The sequence below is a fragment of the Podarcis melisellensis genome (genome assembly GCF_964234715.1).
Source record: "Podarcis melisellensis genome assembly, chromosome: 12".
Lineage (NCBI taxonomy): Eukaryota > Metazoa > Chordata > Lepidosauria > Squamata > Lacertidae > Podarcis > Podarcis melisellensis.
The window spans coordinates 13,369,369-13,387,924 of NC_138544.1; the positions used below are offsets into that span (position 1 = coordinate 13,369,369).

The 18,556-nt window shown below is 44.3% G+C and overlaps 1 protein-coding gene across 1 annotated transcript; it reads left to right on the forward strand.

Moving 5' to 3' along the window:
• Positions 1–3,716: 3,716 nt before the first annotated feature.
• On the forward strand, positions 3,717–16,621 carry CLEC3B (C-type lectin domain family 3 member B). Its single transcript, XM_081883071.1, has 3 exons — positions 3,717–3,926; positions 10,674–10,772; positions 15,548–16,621. Exons 1-3 carry the CDS (start codon positions 3,830–3,832, stop codon positions 15,946–15,948), a joined length of 597 nt encoding a protein of 198 aa, XP_081739197.1. The 5' UTR covers positions 3,717–3,829; the 3' UTR covers positions 15,949–16,621.
• The last annotated feature ends 1,935 nt before the right edge of the window (positions 16,622–18,556 follow it).

Below are 18,556 nucleotides of genomic sequence, written 5' to 3' on the forward strand. Positions count from 1 at the left end.
TTCTCGCAGTGAGGGAACTGCCAGAAGGCCCTCGGCACTGGACTTCAATATCCGGGCAGAACAATGGTGGTGGAGACGCTCCTTCAGGTAGATGTCCTTTGCTATCTTCCACCCAGGGAAGTAAGCAGCAGTGTCAGAATTCAAGGGCCCATTCTAGCCTGGCCAAAACACCTAGCAGGCCATTGAGTGTGTGACCTGGGGAGAGTCCTGTGGATTAGATAGAAATTTGACCTCCAAGCCTGATGTACTCCATCTCTGCCTTGCCCCATCCATCTTGGTTGGGGTGGGGAACCTTTTCAGCAGTGCTTCCCAAGCTCTTGACAACCAGGCTAAGCCTTTGATCTCAGCCCCATCTTTACCAGTCTCTCAGTTAACGTCATACCTGACCTCAGGTGTAGGGCAGGTTGGCATGGCTTGCCCGAATTGGGGAGAAGGCGAATGGGGGAGGTCTCTCTCAGGCTAGAATTTCCCCGCCTCTGATCGAGGGGCACTCAAGATACCGAAGCTGATTTTCTGCATGGTTCTTAGCTCACTGCACATGCTGAAGTCGGTGCTGTTGTGGTTATTGTGGCATAAGATGTACCAGGCTAGATACTGATGCAGGAAGATGGAAAGAGGAAGCAGTCTTGACCAAAGAAGATTGGCAAAGTCCAAGTTAATGGACTATGCTGAAATGGCGAAACGAACTGGAAAGCTCAGAAATCAAAATGATACAAGAAATTTTAAAAAGAATGGGGGAAATTTGCAAAAGTATTGTAAACAGGTTAATACAGTGTCAGGATTTTAAGAACATTTGTAATTTTAGAATTCATATAGGAAATTTGAGGTAGAAAAAACAATTTGGAGTAGAAATGGCATGCAGTTGAAAAGAATTTAAAGAACGGGGGTAATGGGATTCGGAGAATCCCCTTTTATGGATTTGATGTTGCATATAATTTTCTTTGTGGTTGTTGTTTGTTTTTACTTTTTGTTATTTTTGTTGAAAATTTAATAAAGATATTATATAAAAAAGTAGATATTGATGCAGAGCAATGAAGACACAACCAAAATGTTAGTGTCTGGACTCATGCTCTGGCTCCCAAACAGGTGGCTGCACATCCCACAAGAAAAGTGCCTGAGCTTTTTCCAGAGAAGAATTAGAACATCTCGATCAGTACAGGAATGCCACAGAGCCTGAAGCTGGGATTTTAAATACCCTGAGAACTGGCAGGATGCTGTGCTCATTTGGAGTACAATAGCAACAAACAACTGCAGATGAAACTAGTTTACAGGTTCAAGTTTCCATTTAAGGTTCTATTGAAAATGGAGCTCACGCTACTTAAATTATTTAGCCCATTGCAAAGTATTCTCCTTTAGTAGTGCCTAATAAAACTTTCCCTACGATTTAGAGAAAATCATCGTTACATATAACCACAGCTTTGGAGAGTGGCCTACCATTGGCAGTGATGAAACAAAATCATTCAGAAATACAATCAATCAATCTTTATTACAGTCCAGAGACCCAACAAATCATTACAAATCAATACACAATTCATACAGCCTACCTCCAGGTTAATCAAGCGTTTTGTTTAGAATATAAGGCTCATTTGTTCTTGCAACCACCGATAAAAACTTTGCTACTGCTAATGTTCTAGCATTTGTCCGGTCTTCCAATAGGAACCTGACATAGTGAGCCTCTGATTTTCCCGGGAAAGGTACCAGCAAGGGTAGTATCAGTTCAGCCCTGGCCTGCTCATATTTTGCACAATGCAACAAAATATGATTTATGGAATCGATGTCTTGAGCACACGAGCAAAGTCTGTCCTGGTAGGGAACTCCTCTCAACCTGCCATCCAACACTGCAGAAGGAAAGACATTTAGTCTGGCTTTGGTGAAAAGCCTTTGGTAGTTAGGTACTGTCAGGTTTTCAAACTTGACAGAAATACAATAAGTACGGGGTTAAAATACATTCCTGTTACACACCCCTTTTTGTGGTTATCTTCATGTGACAGTTGTCCCCGCTGACCGCAGTGGACTTGAATAGTTGTTTGAGTGTACAAGTCACGAATAAGAAAACTTTGGTCTGTGGATGTCTATCCTAGTTTAATCCCACCGTATCTTTCTTAAAACAGAATGGAAAGCCTCTTTCAAGTCAATAAACATTGTAAACAGTTCCCCACTTCTTAGATTAATACATTTTATCTGCCGATTGGACTGACACAATATAATGATCCAGTGTGGATTTGTTAAACGGCAAAAGCCAGTTTGCTCCTGTCCCGAAAGAACTGATAAATGACAAAGGACGGGAGAGGGGACTCACTAGCCCAGGAAAAGACATCAGAATGATTTGTGCTCCGGTTTAAAGAACTGCACTCAAAGCTAAATGGCTCAGAGGTGAACTGTCTGTTCTGCACTGCCAGGAGAGGTGTGCCCACTTTGTTGGCAAGATCCATTGCTTGGCATAGAAATACATGGAAGACGTTGCTCCAGACAGGCAACAGCCTGCACACCCAACCGGAATTCCTGTCTGATTCTTGAACAGGCTTTTGCCATGGCAGCTGTTGCCATTACAGCTGGTGGAAATTTCCATGTGTTGCTGCGCACTTATCGCCACGTTTTCATTGTCATGTGTCCAGTGGAGCAATAAAAGGAAACATCTGTGGAGCAAAGAGCTCGGTGTTTGTCCCAGAAACATTAAATTGCTTTTGCTCTAAAAGCTTCGTGGAATAAACCAAGGATTTTAGCAGCTCCTCGGAGCTTAAGAGAGTATAAGAAATAGCCTATCTGGTGGTTGTAAAATATTTTTGTCTCGGCTGTAGAAGCATTCCTCCCAAAACAGTGGGAGATGAAATGCAGATCAACACCACACACACACACACAAAAACTTGTTCAAGAGCAGCAGTTGGTTTTTTATTCTTTAAAAATCTTTGCTCTTGTTCATTTTTGCACATTTTTCAAGGTAGTTAGTTAGTGTGTCTCAAATCACATATTCCAAGCTCTTTTAGTTCATTTTCTCCCCATTAGGAGGGTAATGAACCAATCCTTAGAATTTTCCTCCTATGGTGCCATCATAACTCCCAGCTGGAATATGAACCTTTGAAATACCTATCACAATTCAAGGCTGGTTTACACAAACAGCAGTGCCACCAAATCACTGCATATTCAAATCTAGCATGGGAAGCAGGAGACAAGTTGTACCTAATTAAATGTAACTGAGTTAGCATTTCAGATCATCAAGAGATTAATATTCAGATTTGGGCAATCTTTTGTAACCAGGTAAGTGCTTCTGAGGGACGCGGGTGGTGCTGTGGGTCAAACCACAGAGCCTAGGACTTGCCGATCAGCAGGTCAGCGGTTCGAATCCCCACGATGGGGTGAGCTCCCGTTGCTCGGTCCCTGCTCCTGCCAACCTATCAGTTCAAAAGCACATCGAAGTGCAAGTAGATAAATAGGTACCGCTCCGACGGGAAGGTAAACGGCGTTTCCGTGTGCTGCTCTGGTTCGCCACTTTTGGCCGCGCACTTTTGGAGCCCGAATAAATCCATTGGAAATGAACATTTTCATTCTTAAGTTATTTCATCTGCAAGTTTGTACAAGACCTAAAAAAACACCCCATCCCATTCTACTCCCCTCTGTGTTTATGGGAGGGTCCGAAAGCTCTTAGGATACTGGATCTCTCCCAACAATCTGTAAAAATAAGCTCCAGTGTCTGCCTTGCTTACTGAATAATCTGGAACTTATTTCTTGGCCAGACATTTTTGGTTAAAGTCCATGTTAAGAAGCTCGACTCGGGGCAGCTCAAATTCACTTCAGCTCCTCCACTCCCTTGGAGAACAGCAGCCGAACAGCGATGGAGCTCCGAGGTGTTTGCCTTCTGGTGTGCCTCTTTTCTGTGGTACAACTGACAACTCAGCAGAACATCAGACCCAAGAAGAAGCCAGAGAAAGGTAAGAGAAGCAGAAGGAATTTCCCAATAGCTCCCCAGATAGATATAGATGATAGATAGATAGATAGATAGATAGATAGATAGATAGATAGATAGATAGATAGATAGATAGATAGATATAGATAGATGATAGATAGATAGATAGATAGATAGATAGATAGATAGATAGATAGATAGATAGATAGATAGATAGATAGATGATAGATAGATAGATAGATAGATAGATGATAGATAGATGATAGATAGATAGATGATATAGATAGATGATAGATAGATAGATAGATAGATAGATAGATAGATAGATAGATGATAGATAGATGATAGATAGATAGATAGATAGATAGATAGATAGATGATAGATAGATAGATAGATAGATAGATAGATAGATAGATAGATAGATGATAGATAGATGATAGATAGATATAGATAGATAGATAGATGATAGATAGATAGATAGATAGATAGATAGATAGATAGATGATAGATGATAGATAGATAGATAGATAGATAGATAGATAGATAGATAGATAGAGATAGATAGATAGATAGATGATAGATAGATAGATAGATAGATAGATAGATAGATAGATAGATAGATTGATAGATGATAGATAGATAGATAGATAGATAGATAGATGATATAGATAGATGATAGATAGATAGATAGATAGATAGATAGATAGATAGATAGATAGATGATAGATAGATAGATAGATGATAGATAGAGATAGATAGATAGATAGATAGATAGATAGATAGATAGATAGATAGATAGATAGATGATATAGATAGATGATTGATAGATAGATAGATAGATAGATAGTAGATAGATAGATAGATAGATAGATAGATAGATAGATGATAGATAGATAGATGATAGATAGATAGATGATAGATAGATAGATATAGATATATTAGATGATAGATAGATAGATGATAGATATAGATAGATAGATAGATAGATAGATATAGATAGATAGATAGATAGATAGATAGATAGATAGATAGATAGATAGATAGCTATAGATAGATGATAGATGATAGATAGATAGATGATAGATAGAGATAGATAGATAGATAGATAGATAGATAGATAGATAGATAGATAGATAGATAGATAGATATAGATGATAGATAGATAGATAGATAGATAGATAGATAGATAGATAGATAGATAGATAGATAGATAGATGATAGATAGATAGATAGATAGATAGATAGATAGATATAGATGATAGATAGATAGATATAGATGATAGATAGATTAGATAGATAGATAGATAGATGATTAGATAGATAGATAGATGTAGACACACACACACACACACACACACACATATACAGGCATTCAACGGTGTGTCTCCCACTGAATTTGTATAGTTTAGCAAAAGCTGCATGTGTAAATGGGTGTCATCTGTGCCCTGCTGTCTATTTCATCCTGTGTCGAAATGACTCTCCGAATAGGGTTTATTAAAAGGTCAAGAAACAGTAACACTTATTATCACCCCTTTTCCCTTATCTAGCCCATTGGTTTCCAGTTAGCTAAGTACTGCAGACCCCTTGTTTTTCTTTTTACTATAATTTTTATTAAATATTTCTAATTCACATTTCAAAATATTCATTTAAATCAGTGACTTCCCTTCTTCTTTTTCCATGGTTCATTTTGCATACCATACATGTTTTACATGAACTAAACCACTCGGTAATCCATTGTTACATCCATCTAAACTTATTTACACTGTTGAATTTATCTTAATGCTGCCAGCGTTTCACCCATATATTCAGTAAACAATCTTCTTTGAACGTATGTTCTTCTTGTTCTCTTATTCCATATGTTGGGACTTCGCTCAATTTTCATTTTGGGGCTAACAAAACGCGGGCTGCAGTAGTGGCATAAATAAATAACCTTTTTTTGACAGACCCCCGTTTTTCAAAAGCCAAGCCACGGGCCCCCTACTTTTGAAAATTTCAATATATCTATGGTACTTTTTGTTATGTGAATGGGTTATGCAGACCCCCTGGGGTCCTCGGGACCACTAGTTGGGAACCACTGAAAATAATAATAATAATAATAATAATAATAATAATAATAATAATAATAATAATATTTGTACCCTGCCCATCTAACTGAGTTGCCCCAGCCACTCTGGGCTGATTCCAGGTAAGACTGTATATGACAGTCATCTAAATTGGGTTTTGCAGTATTGCATGGCAGACTGGAAGAGATCAAGGCAGATTTTTGTTTTGTTTTGTGGCAGAGCCTTCAGATCACAACCAGTGCGTGTTTAAATAAGCTCGTGCACAAAGTGTGCAAATCGCATTGCTAACTAGAGGGGGCATGTGACCTGCTTTGCAGAGAGTAGTCGTCTATTTTGAAAAGCTGTCTGGTCCAAGTCCAGGTTAAAAATGAAGAACCACAAGAAAGAAGAGCGAGGATCATGTCGCATTCATAGAATAGCAGAATGGTAGAATCAGAAGGGGTACTCTGAGGGTCATCTAGGCCAACCCCCTGCAATGCAGGAATCTCAGCACCTGGTCTCCCATCCAATTTGAAACCAGACCAGACCCTGCTTAGCTTTGCAAATGCGCTAGCAGTTTTATTGCTGCACCTAAGGCTGGTAGCTAGAACAGTTGCACACATACTGTGGACAAGCAGGGAGTGATTTAAAACAGAGATAATATTGCGATGAATGATGGCTAGGCTACGGCACCGCAATGTAGACATTTATTATTATTATTATTATTATTATTATTATTATTATTATTATTATTATATACCTCGTCCATCTGGCTGGGTTTCCCTAGCCACTCTGGGTGCCTCCCAACAGAAATAATAATAATAATAATAATAATAATAATAATAATAATAATAATAATGTGTTTTGATAAGAGGAGCCAAACTAATAATGACTAATTGAGCAATGACTTAAAGCATCCACATCTCATTCTTTGCTTTTCTATTTTTAAGACCCACTTGTAATTCTTGCTTTTTAGCAGGCGATAACTGACATTTGAGAGATGCCTATGATTATAAAAATAAGGTTCTCAAGTTTGAGGAAATTTTAGGTTCCACATGAACCATATACAGAAACTGTTCCCCCAGTACTTTTTATAACCACATTTAGATATTTGGGCTTCTTTTATTTTTATATTTCAGGGTCTGTGGAACATCCTGCCCCAATAACATTTCTCCACATGCTCTTATGTTGCATGGATTACCGTATTTTTTGCTCTATAAGACTCACCTTTTCCCTCCTAAAAAGTAAGGGGAAAACTGTGTGCGTCTTATGGAGTGAATGCAGGCTACGCAGCTATCACAGAAGCCAGAACAGCAAGAGAGATGGCTGCTTTCACTGCGCAGCGATCCCTCTTGCTGTTCTGGCTTCTGAGATTCAGCATATTTTTTTCTTGTTTTCCTCCTCCAAAAACTAGGTGCGTCTTGTGGTCTGGTGCGTCTTATAGAGCGAAAAATACGGTAACTATTCAGACGTTGTTCACACATGCGTAAACCACCTCAGGCAACCTTTTTTTTAAGAGCCAAAAGGCAGTGTAGAAATAATTTTAAAAGGATGAAGCCAACTTGGAAAGTTCTGTTGGAATCCTGGAATCCTGGACCCAAGTTTGGGGCAAGTACTTTTTGGTGAGAAGAACAACTGCAGAAAATTAACATTGCAATACATGCAGCAAAGGAAGGCATGGAAATATAGACTGTAAAACCTGCATTTCCAGTGAACCCCAAAATTGTCCCTTTTAATGGTTCTTTCCAAAGTATCCCACTCCCCTAGCACACAGATAGACCTCAAATTTACTTACAAGACTCTTCAAAGCTCATATTCATGTGTTTTTCCATACAGCAGTCAGAAAAAACACACAGGCAATAAAATGTTGCTTGGTAACAAAATAGCAGAAGTTCCTAAACTACAGGTATATGAAAATACTAGTTTCATATTCCATTCTTGCCTGAAACAAGAGAGGCTGGTTAAAGCCATGCGGCTGAGCTGGAGCAACCAGCTCAGACCTCCTCACACACCAAATCCACATGTAAACTGAGTACAACAAGGGGTCTGGTTGCCCATTTCCTTCTGAGGTGAGGGGAAGTGACCTAGGCTAAGCCTGGCAGGTCAGCTTACTCTATGGCATTAACCCCTTCATGTGTTAATTAGAATCAAGCGTGCTGGTTATATGAGGCTGGTTACCCTACAAGTTCCTGACCACTGTTTTACAAAGGCCTTATTTATTTGTAAATAAGTGGCCACTGGTCCCATCACCTCCTGGCAAATAGAGGGGGGAAGAAATGGAGGTAGTGAGAGATTTTACTTTCTTGGGCTCAATGATCACTGCAGATGGTGACAGCAGCCACGAAATTAAAAGACGCCTGCTTCTTGGGAGAAGGGCAATGACAGGCCTAGACAGCATCTTGAGAAGTAGAGACATCACCTTGCCAACAAAGGTTCGTATAGTTAAAGCTATGGTTTTCCCAGTAGTGAGGTATGGAAGTGAGAGCTGGACCATAAAGAAGGCTGATCACCGAAGAATTGATGCTTTTGAATTATGGTGCTGGAGGAGACTCTTGAGAGTCCCATGGACTGCAAGAAGATCAAACCTCTCCATACTGAAGGAAATCAACCCTGAGTGCTCACTGGAAGGACAGATTGTGAAGCTGAGGCTCCAGTACTTTGGCCACCTCATGAGAAGAGAAGACTCCCTGGAGAAGACCCTGATGTTGGGAAAGATGGAGGGCACAAGGAGAAGGGGGCGACAGAGGACGAGATGGTTGGATAGTGTTTTCGAGGTTACCAGCATGAGTTTGACCAAACTGCAGGAGGCAGTGGAGGACAGAGGTGCCTGGCGTTCTCTGGTCCATGGGGTCAAGAAGAGTCGGACACGACTAAACAACTAAACAACAACATTTATTTGTAATGGTCAGTTGTCTTGCAGGAACCATGATGTAGAATACAGTGGTACCTCAGTTTTCGAATGCCTCCATAGTCAAAAATTTCAGAACTCAGAATGCCGAAAACCCGGAAGCAAGTGCCTCAGTTTTCGAACACGCCTCGGAAGTCGAACAGGAAACACGGTTTCCATTTTGAATTTTCCGTATTGAGGCTTCTGCTTTCAGTTTTTGAATGTTTTGGAACTTGAACAGACTTCCAGAATGGATTACGTTCAAAAACCAAGGTACCACTGTACTTAATTGAACAAAACATACCCGCTGCCTTGTGGGACATCTTCAGGAGAAGAAAAGGCGAAGGAGTAAACCCTACACAAATCTGGAGTGGAGTCCCTAAGATGGTTGGATGGCATCTTCTATGCCTCCCTTGGACAACTCCTGCAGCCAAGCTGGTGCCAAACATATCACTCTGTTTTCCTTTGGTCCACATCAGTGAGACAAAGAGATCTGATTATCTAGCCCAGGATCTCCAAACGCACTGCCCAGGCTTGCACCCCAGGAAGGTCACTTCAGTGCTGATAATGCAGTAGAAACTACGCAGGAGGCAGCAGTTACAAATTTCTGGTCTCTGCCTCCAAAGCAGGTGCTGTAACTCTCCAGCAGTTTGATTTCACCCCTGGAGACACAGACAGATGCCAACAACAACAACAAAACATAATGTAGCATTAGGTAAAGGTAAAGGGACCCCTGACCATTAGGTCCAGTTGCAGACGACTCTGGTGTTGCACGCACATCTCACTCCATAGGCCGAGGGAGCCGGCGTTTGTCCACAGACAGCTTCTGGGTCATGTGGCCAGCATGACTAAAGCCGCTTCTGGTGAACCAGAGCAGCATACAGAAACGCCATTTACCTTCCCGCCGGAAGGTATCTACTTGCACTTTGACGTGCTTTCAAACTGCTAGGTGGGCAGGAGCTGGGACCGAGCAACGGAGCTCACCCCGTCGCAGGGATTCGAACCGCCGACCTTCTGGTCGGCAAGTCCTAGGCTCAGTAGTGGTTTAGACCGCAGCGCCACCCGCGTCCCTTAATGTAGCGTTATTGAAGGTAAAAAAGGGTAAAGGCCCCCTGGATGGTTAAGTCCAGTCAAAGGTGACACTGGGGTTGCGGAGCTAATCTCACTTTCAGGCCAAGGGAGCCCATGTTTGTCCGCAGACAGCTTTCCGGGTCAAGTGGCCAGCATGACTAAATTGCTTCTGGCGCAACGGAACATCATGGCAGAAGCCAGAGCACACGGAAATGCCGTTTACCTTCCTGCCACAGTGTTACCTATTTATCTACTTCCACTGGTGTGATTTTAAACTGCTAGGTTGGCAGGAGCTGGGACAGAGCAACAGGAGCTCATCCTATCGCGGGGACTCGACCACCAACCTTCTGATCCACAAGCCCAAGAGGCTCAGTGGTTTAGACCACAGCGCTACCCGCATAATTCAAACAGAACATATTAAGATGAGGGCATTGTGCTACAAAAACATACTGATACAAGAGAGGGAAAGCATATAAAGTAGTAGGAAAGAAAGAGTAGGGAATGTTGAAAAGTTGCTAGGAATACCAACTTCCATGGAAGTGATACGCAGCAAAGGTGGGACATTTTACTGCATGGACCTGTTACGAATTACTGATTCCATCTATTGCAAACTCTCTAACAAATGCTGCATAATACGCTGCTTTCTTCTTTGTTCATTGTACTCTTTGTTATATTGCCAATGAGGGAGAAGTTCTGGTTCCATTCATAAATATGATTGCATTCATTCTGTGTAGGCAGACATGATCATCAATCTCTTTGTTTGCTCTGCAGATGTTGTGAGCCTCAAAATGTTTGAAGACCTGAAGGAACAGCTAGAGAATATCTCCCAGGAGGTGGCTCTGCTAAAGGAAAAGCAAGCACTTCAAACAGGTACAAAACCCAATGGCCTATAATTTTTCATACGCCACAAAATGGCCTCACTTTGTGAAATAAGGCTATTTATGACATAACATTAAGCCGTGATGTGTTAGCTAAAATGTGGTTTATTTGTATTTCCAGTACATTCAGTGGCGTAGCGTGGGTTGTCAGCACCCGGGGCAAGGCAAGTAATTTGCGCCCCTTAACCCGTGGATTTGCGCCCCCTAACCCGTGGATTTGCACCCCCTAACCCGTGGATTTGCGCCCCCTAACCCGTGGATTTGCGCCCCCTAACCCTAACCCCCAGATGTTGCGCCCGGTGTGGCCAGCCCCCCCTGCACCCCCCACGCTACACCACTGAGTACATTAACATTAACTGTTCAGTAACCATAGGTTGTTTGGGATCAATAAATCTGGATTTTAAACTACAATATGAAGCACCATAGTTTGCACTAACTAGTTTCCCATTGTGCTAAAGCTCAGATGTACTGATTTGTTCTGTTGCTGCACCCTCACACACTACCTGGTTGCAGAGATGGAAAGGGAGAGTGGTTAGAAAACAAAATCACTCCAGCATTTTCAAAGACTCTGTCTGTCCACTTCCCTAATGTCAGCCTCTGCGGGTCAGGCATCCAAGCTCCGAAACCAGCTTGCAAGCGCAGAAAAAGCACAAGAGCTTTTGTAGAGAAATGCTTAATGTTATTATCCTCGCTCTAGGAGCGAAGTGAACAGCATTGTTCAAAGTGACATATGCAAACAGCTGAAGGCAATTTTGCAGCTTGCATTGTATTTCCTCTCAGTCAGTTCTCTAAACATGTGTGATATGCTGTGTCCTCCATTCTTTGTTGACCAGGGAGCAGGCTCAAATGATTCACATTGTCCCAGGGCAGCTGTTTACCTGCTCCACCTGGTACGCAGGTTGAGACCCTACCTGCCCGCGGACTGTCTTGCCAGAGTGGTGCATGCTCTAGTTATCTCCCGCTTGGACTACTGCAATGCGCTCTGGGTGGGGCTACCTTTGAAGGTGACCTGAAAACTACAACTAATCCAGAATGCAGCAGCTAGACTGGTGACTGAGAGTGGCCACTGAGACCATATAACACCGGTCCTGAAAGACCTTCATTGGCTCCCAGTATGTTTCCCAGCACAATTCTAAGTGTTGGTGCTGACCTTTAAAGCCCTAAACTGCCTCGGCCCAGTATACCTGAGGGAGTGTCACCACCTCCATAGTTCTGCCTGGACACTGAGGTCCAGCTCTGAGGGCCTTCTGGTGGTTCACTCCCTGCGAGAAGTGAGGTTATAGGGAACCAGGCAGAGAGTTTTCTTGGTAGTGGTGCCTGCCCTGTGGAATGCCCTCCCGTCAGATGTCAAGGAAAGAAACAACTATCTGACTTTCAGAAGACATCTGAAGGCAGCCCTGTTTAGTGAAGTTTTAAATGTTTGAAGTTTTATTCTGTTTTTAATATCCTGTTGGAAGCCACCCAGAGTGGCTGGGGAGGCCCCGCCAGATGGGTGGGGTATAAGTAATAAATTATTATTATTATTATTATTATTATTATTATTATTATTATTATTATTATTATTCACTCCCTCTGTACTGCAGCAGGGGTCACTAACATCATATGGCACATGCTGAGGACTGTACCTCTTCAGATAGACCATGGCCGGTCCCTAGATCCCTCTGGCTCCACCACATTCATGTTGATTCCTGTTCCTCTCCCTGCTGAGTGACTGAGGAATGAGAGGACCAAGGAGGAGCAACCTTTGGGGCACCTCATCTTCTCCCTCTGCCTGGTTGTGTGGTTTAGGTCCAAAGGAATAGGGCAGTAGCAGTAGTGTGGAGGAGACAGACCCATTCAGAAAAGGTGGCCCACTGAAGGACTCTTCTCCAAGGCCTCCCCAAAACTTGGAGAGCTAACTGGCACTGACTACCATTCACAAGGACAGCTGTAATTCCAAGACTCTCATCCAGGGGTAGATCTACTTTGAAACTAATGAGTCGTAAGCCCCTAATTCTAGAGGGGTCCCAGACATTGCTTAAAATTTTAAGGTCTAGTAGACCCAATTTGGGGGATGCGGGTGGCGCTGTGGGTTAAACCACAGAGCCTAGGAACTTGCCGATCAGAAGGTCGGTGGTTTGAATCCCCGCAACGGAGTGAGCTCCCATTGCTCAGTCCCAGCTCCTGCCAACCTAGCAGTTCAAAAGCATGTCAAAGTGCAAGTAGATAAATAGGTTACCTTCTCTGGCGGGAAGGTAAACGGCGTTTCCATGCACTGCTCTGGTTCGCCAGAAGCGGCTTAGCCATGCTGGCCACCTGACCCGGAAGCTGTACGCCGGCTCCCTCGGCCAGTAAAGTGAGATGAGCGTCGCAACCCCAGAGTCGGTCACAACTGGACCTAATGGTCAGGGGTCCCCTTTACCTTTACCCTTTAGACCCAATTTGAGTCGCATGACTCAAAATGATTACTTTTTTGTTGTCAACAATCCCAAAGTTCGAGAGTCAGTAGCACAGATGTCATAAAGGTTTAGTGATCTGTTGTGGAACAACCCCATTGAAGAAGATGACAGCGGTTGCCCGGACCTCATCGCTGGTTGCGAAGAGGCCCACATAACAGTTCAAGCATCAGGGCTCCACCCCCCCCCCAAAATGTAGGTCTGCCACTGCTCTCAGCATCCTTTTTTAAGTCTAATGCAGTGTTTCTCAAATTTGGTTGTTTTTGGACTACAACTGCCATGATCCCTAGCTAGCAATTGTAGTTCAAAAACAGCTGGAGACCCAAGTTTGGGACACCCCGTTCAAATTGAAAGAGTAAGAAATGCTTTCCTTGCAGATACATCGAACAGAGCTAGTACAGTGGTACCTTGGTTCGTGAACTCAATCCGTTCTGGAAGTCCGTCCGACTTCCGAAACATTTGCAAGCCAAGGCGTGGCTTCTGGTTGAGAGAGAGAGAGATAAAGCTTTATTCGCATCAGCCAATGGCCACAGCAACAGTAAAACATTACAGTATACGCAGAAAAGGAAATTTGATATACAGTGGTACCTCGCAAGACAAAATTAATACGTTCTGCGAGTTTTTTCTTCTTGTGAGTTTTTTGTCTTGCGAAGCACGGTTTCCCATAGGAATGCACTGAAAATCAATTAATGCGTTCCTATGGAAACCGCTTGCCGGGCTGGCGGTGCGGAGAAGGGCTTTTCTCCCCACCGCAAGTCTTCAGGACAGGTCCGGGAACAGAGGGGAAGGCGCGTTGCGCTTCTCCTCAGTCCCCGGACCTGTTCTGAAGGCTGGCGGTCCACCGCCAGCCTTCAGAACAGCCTTCCGAAGCCTGGCGGGGGGAGGAGGTCTCTCCGCCCCACCGCCAGCCTTCGGAGGAGGTCCGAGGACAGTGGGGAAGACGCGCTGCGCTTCCCCGCTGTCCCCGGAGATTTCCCTACGGGCTTTCGTCTTGTGAAGGAAGCCCATAGGGAAATTCGTCTGGCGAAGCACCTTGAAAAACGGAAAACTCTTTCTTCTTGCGAGTTTTCCGTCTTGCGAGGCGTTCGTCTTGCGAGGTACCACTGTAAAAGCACAATTTAAAGTCCTGAATCAGCAGTCAGTTAGTGGCCCTTATTCTGATTGCCCCTGCTATGAACCTAGCAACCTATGCTGTTGTCTGCTCATTTTGATGTGACAAAAGAAAAGACATTGTGACAGTGGTTGAGCACCCTGGGATGGTTAGTATGAGTGGGGTGGTGATCTCATTCCTCAGGTCTTTGTAGAGAGTACAGGACAGGAGGGCGTGTGCTGCTGTTTCAGTGCTGCCATCTCCACAGGGGCGAAGAGGTTTCTCAGGCGGGATCTTTTGGAACCGACCCTCAAGTACCGCAGATGGCCAAAAATCCAGTCTTGCAAGCGTAAAAGCACGTCTGTATTTTGGGATAATAAGTTTGTGCAGATATGGGGCCAGAGAATCAAAATGGAGAGGTGGAACATACCAAGGGCAGAATTTCCTTATAGTGGCTAAGTTATTCTGATGCTCGATATCTTTTAGACGTTGACCCATTAGATTGTTTGCTTTAGTGGGGCCCATAGTGAGTAGGTGTTGTGGGGATAGGCCACAAGAGTGAAGTTTTTGATAGACGGTTTTAAGCCAGGCACTTTTATGGGAATCTTGAAATACAGTACTAGGGATAGTAAACCGGGGGGATTTGACGGCTTCTAGTTAGCTGATTGGCCCTGGAAACAACGGCGACAGCCAAAACAGACGTTTAGCTTCAAAAAAACATTTGCAAACTGGAACACTTACTTCCGGCTTTGGGAGCTGATTGGTTTGGGAGCTAAGCCATTCGGGGGGACGCAGGTGGCACTGTGGGTTAAACCACTGAGCCTAGGGCTTGCCGACCAGAAGGTCAGCGGTTCAAATTCCCACAAGGGGGTGAGTTCCCGTTGCTCGGTCCCTGCTCCTGCCAACCTAGCAGTTCGAAAGCACGTCAAAGTGCAAGTAGATAAATAGGTACCGCACTGGCCGGAAGGTAAACGGCGTTTCTGTGCGCTGCTCTGGTTCGCCAGAAGTGGCTTAGTCATGCTGGCCACATGACTCGGAAACTGTACGCCGGCTCCCTTGGCCAGTAAAGCGAGATGAGCGCCGCAACCCCAGAGTCGGTCATGACTGGACTTAACGGTCAGGGACCGTACCTAAGCCATTCAGGAACCAAGGTACCACTGCATTGCACTCGAAAGCACATGGTTCCTTTTCTGACTCCACTGTCTCCCTGCACCATCTCCTCCCCTTTTTGTCTCTCGCTAGTTTGTCTGAAAGGCACCAAGGTCAACCTGAAGTGTTTCCTGGCTTTCCCCAACGCCAAGACCTATCACGAAGCCAGCGAAGACTGCATCTCTCAGGGCGGCACCCTCAGCACCCCTCAGACGGGAGACGAAAACGACGCTCTGTACGACTACATGAGAAAGAGCATCGGGGCCCAGTCGGAAATCTGGCTCGGCATCAACGACATGGCCGCCGAAGGGAGATGGGTGGACATGACAAGTACCAGCATCGGCTTCAAGAACTGGGAAACGGAGATCACCACTCAGCCTGATGGTGGGAAACTGGAAAATTGTGCCACGTTGTCGGGGGTCGCCACTGGCAAGTGGTTTGACAAAAGGTGCAGAGATAAGTTGCCATATGTGTGCCAGTTTATGATAGTTTAATGGTGGGACTCCCGCCGTGGACGAGGCGGTCAAGGTGTTCCACTTGGCCCCAGGAACAGAGCTGCACAAAAATATGCAGCTCATACATACCCTCATATACTCTTGGCAGATAAACACGCGGCTTGGCAGAACGAGTTACACCTGTGCTGCATTTTAATCGGCTAAAAACTACATTCCGCTCAGTAGCAGCTACGTTTTTCTCACTGAGGCATGAGTTATAGATATCTGTATTTTTACATCCAAAGCCTAATAAGATGACTTCATTAGTCGAGCGGCGTTTCAACTTTGCCAAAATAATACGATCCTTAAGACTCATTAGTTGCTCGTCGCATGTACTCTTCCTGCCGACCCTTTTTCCTTCCTGCTGATTGCACCAAATTAAACCAGCTTTTGCAGAATTGTCCTTATTATCATCTTTGGGGGGACGCCAAACCGAAAGTGCTTTAGCACAGCTGCCTTTCATTAAACGTGACAGCTCCTTATGGCCAAATTAACCCAAATAAATCCATTGCACACCTTTTGCTCCACTGCAATAAGAGTTTGGTAGAGTTGTCTCAGCCTAAGTTATAATACCGGACAATGTTGGTGTAAAGAGGAAGGGGTGGGGAGGTGCTATCGAGAGCTTTCACTCTGTTGTGCAGAAAAATAAAGATAATTTTTTTATTTAAAAAAAGGACATCTTGTATATGTTGATGGGGCAAAATGTGTTCGCGCTCTCTCTCTCTCTCGCTCTCTCTCTCTCTCTCTGAGCTACAGTAACTTTCTTCTGGGCACAATTGGCTGAAAATATAAGGAAGGAATTTCAAAAGGTATTAGTAGTACAGTGGTACCTTGGGTTAAGTACTTAATTCGTTCCGGAGGTCCGTTCTTAACCTGAAACTGTTCTTAACCTGGAGCACCACTTTAGCTAATGGGGCCTCCCACTGCTGCTGCACTGCCGGAGCAGAATTTCTGTTCTCACCCTGAAGCAAAGTTCTTAACTCGAGGTACTATTTCTGGGTTAGCAGAGTCTTTAACCTGAAGCGTATGTAACCTGAAGCGTATGTAACCCGAGGTACCACTGTAGTAGTATATTTGTACCTTGCCCATCTAGTTGGGTTGCCCCAGCCACTCTGGGTGGCTTCCAACACATATGAAAACATAATAAAGCATTAATAATAATAAAAACTTCCTTTCCTCTGATGCCCTCTTACATCTTCTGCCTCCCAAAGGCTTGCACAGCTGTTTGTTGCAGCAGCCCTGGCTACAAGCTCCACAGGTGGATGGTGCCTCTGGGTCTGCCCAGGGAGTGCTTCACAGGCCCCTGTGGGGCAGTGTGAGGAGGCACCTCTCTTTGGGGGGTGGGGGAGTGGGCAGTTCTGAGACCAGGGGACCCCCAAGGAGAGGGGAGAGGAGGCTGAGGGAACACTCCACAAGGGAGGGTGTTTGAAAAAGGGCGTGAGACTGCCAGCTCTGCAGGCAAGGGGTGACACAACTGGGCTCCTGAGCCCTAAAGGGGTGCTGCAGGAAGAATGTACAGTGGTACCTGTACCAGTGTGGTGTAGTGGTTAAGAGCGCTAGACTCGTAATCTGGGGAACCGGGTTCGCGTCTCCGCTCCTCCACATGCAGCTGCTGGGTGACCTTGAGCTAGTCACACTTCTCTGAAGTCTCTCAGCCCCACTCACCTTACAGAGTGTTTGTTGTTGGGGAGGAAGGGAAAGGAGAATGCTAGCCGCTTTGAGACGCCTTTGGGTAGTGATAAAGCGGGATGTCAAATCCAAACACTCCTTCTCCTTCTCCTTCTCCTTCTCCTTCTCCTTCTCCCTCTTCTTCTCCTTCTCCTCCTCCTCCTCCTCCTTCTTCAGAACTTAATTCTCAATTCTGTTCTTAACCTGAAACTGTTCTTAACCTGAGGTACCACTTTAGCTAATGGGGCCTCCCAACGCGCCCCCAGAGTGCTATTTCTGTTCTCATCCTGAAGCAAAGTTCTTAACCCAAGGTACTATTTCTGGGTTAGAGGAGTCTGTAACCTGAAGCGTATGTAACCTGAAGCATCTGTAACCTGAGGTACCACTGTAGTTGGTCATGGACCAGAAAAGGTTGAAAACCCTGATTTAAACCCTGTAAGCTTGCTTTCACATTTAGGTAACAACCCTTTTCCATTTTACTTTCTGACAGCATCCTAGACACTATTCACATATTTTGACAGAGTTCTGAGGGCACCCATCACAAAATGGCTGCTATGAAAATGAGAGAGATGCCTCCAGCATGCTTAGGCGTAGGCTTGATAAGTCGGCTGGTCCTGGTTGTTGCACAGTGTATCAGCTGCGGCTGTCTTAAAGCAGCAGGAAAAGATAGCCAAGTGTCCACACCACATTTCACAGAAAACACTTCGAGAAGGTACCTGCACATTTCGCCCCATAATTTTCTTTCTAGAGACTTTTTTCCCCTTAAAAATGAAAGCTAAGTCTGAGGCACCTGTTGAAGGGCATCACTGAAAGCACTCACAGATGCCATGGTGCCTCTGGGCACCAGACTGGCAACCCCTGAATTAAATACCGTATTTTTCGCTCTATAAGACGCACCAAACCACAAGATGCACCTAGTTTTTGGAGGAGGAAAACAATA

What these genes read in the sequence shown, in the direction of transcription:
- CLEC3B (XM_081883071.1), top strand. Translation starts at nt 3,830, where the DNA reads ATGGAGCTCCGAGGTGTTTGCCTTCTGGTGTGCCTCTTTTCTGTGGTA. An exon ending in CAAGAAGAAGCCAGAGAAAG is followed by an intron (nt 3,927 to 10,673) that starts GTAAGAGAAGCA and finishes TTTGCTCTGCAG; the next exon opens with ATGTTGTGAGCCTCAAAATG. An exon ending in AAAGCAAGCACTTCAAACAG is followed by an intron (nt 10,773 to 15,547) that starts GTACAAAACCCA and finishes GTCTCTCGCTAG; the next exon opens with TTTGTCTGAAAGGCACCAAG.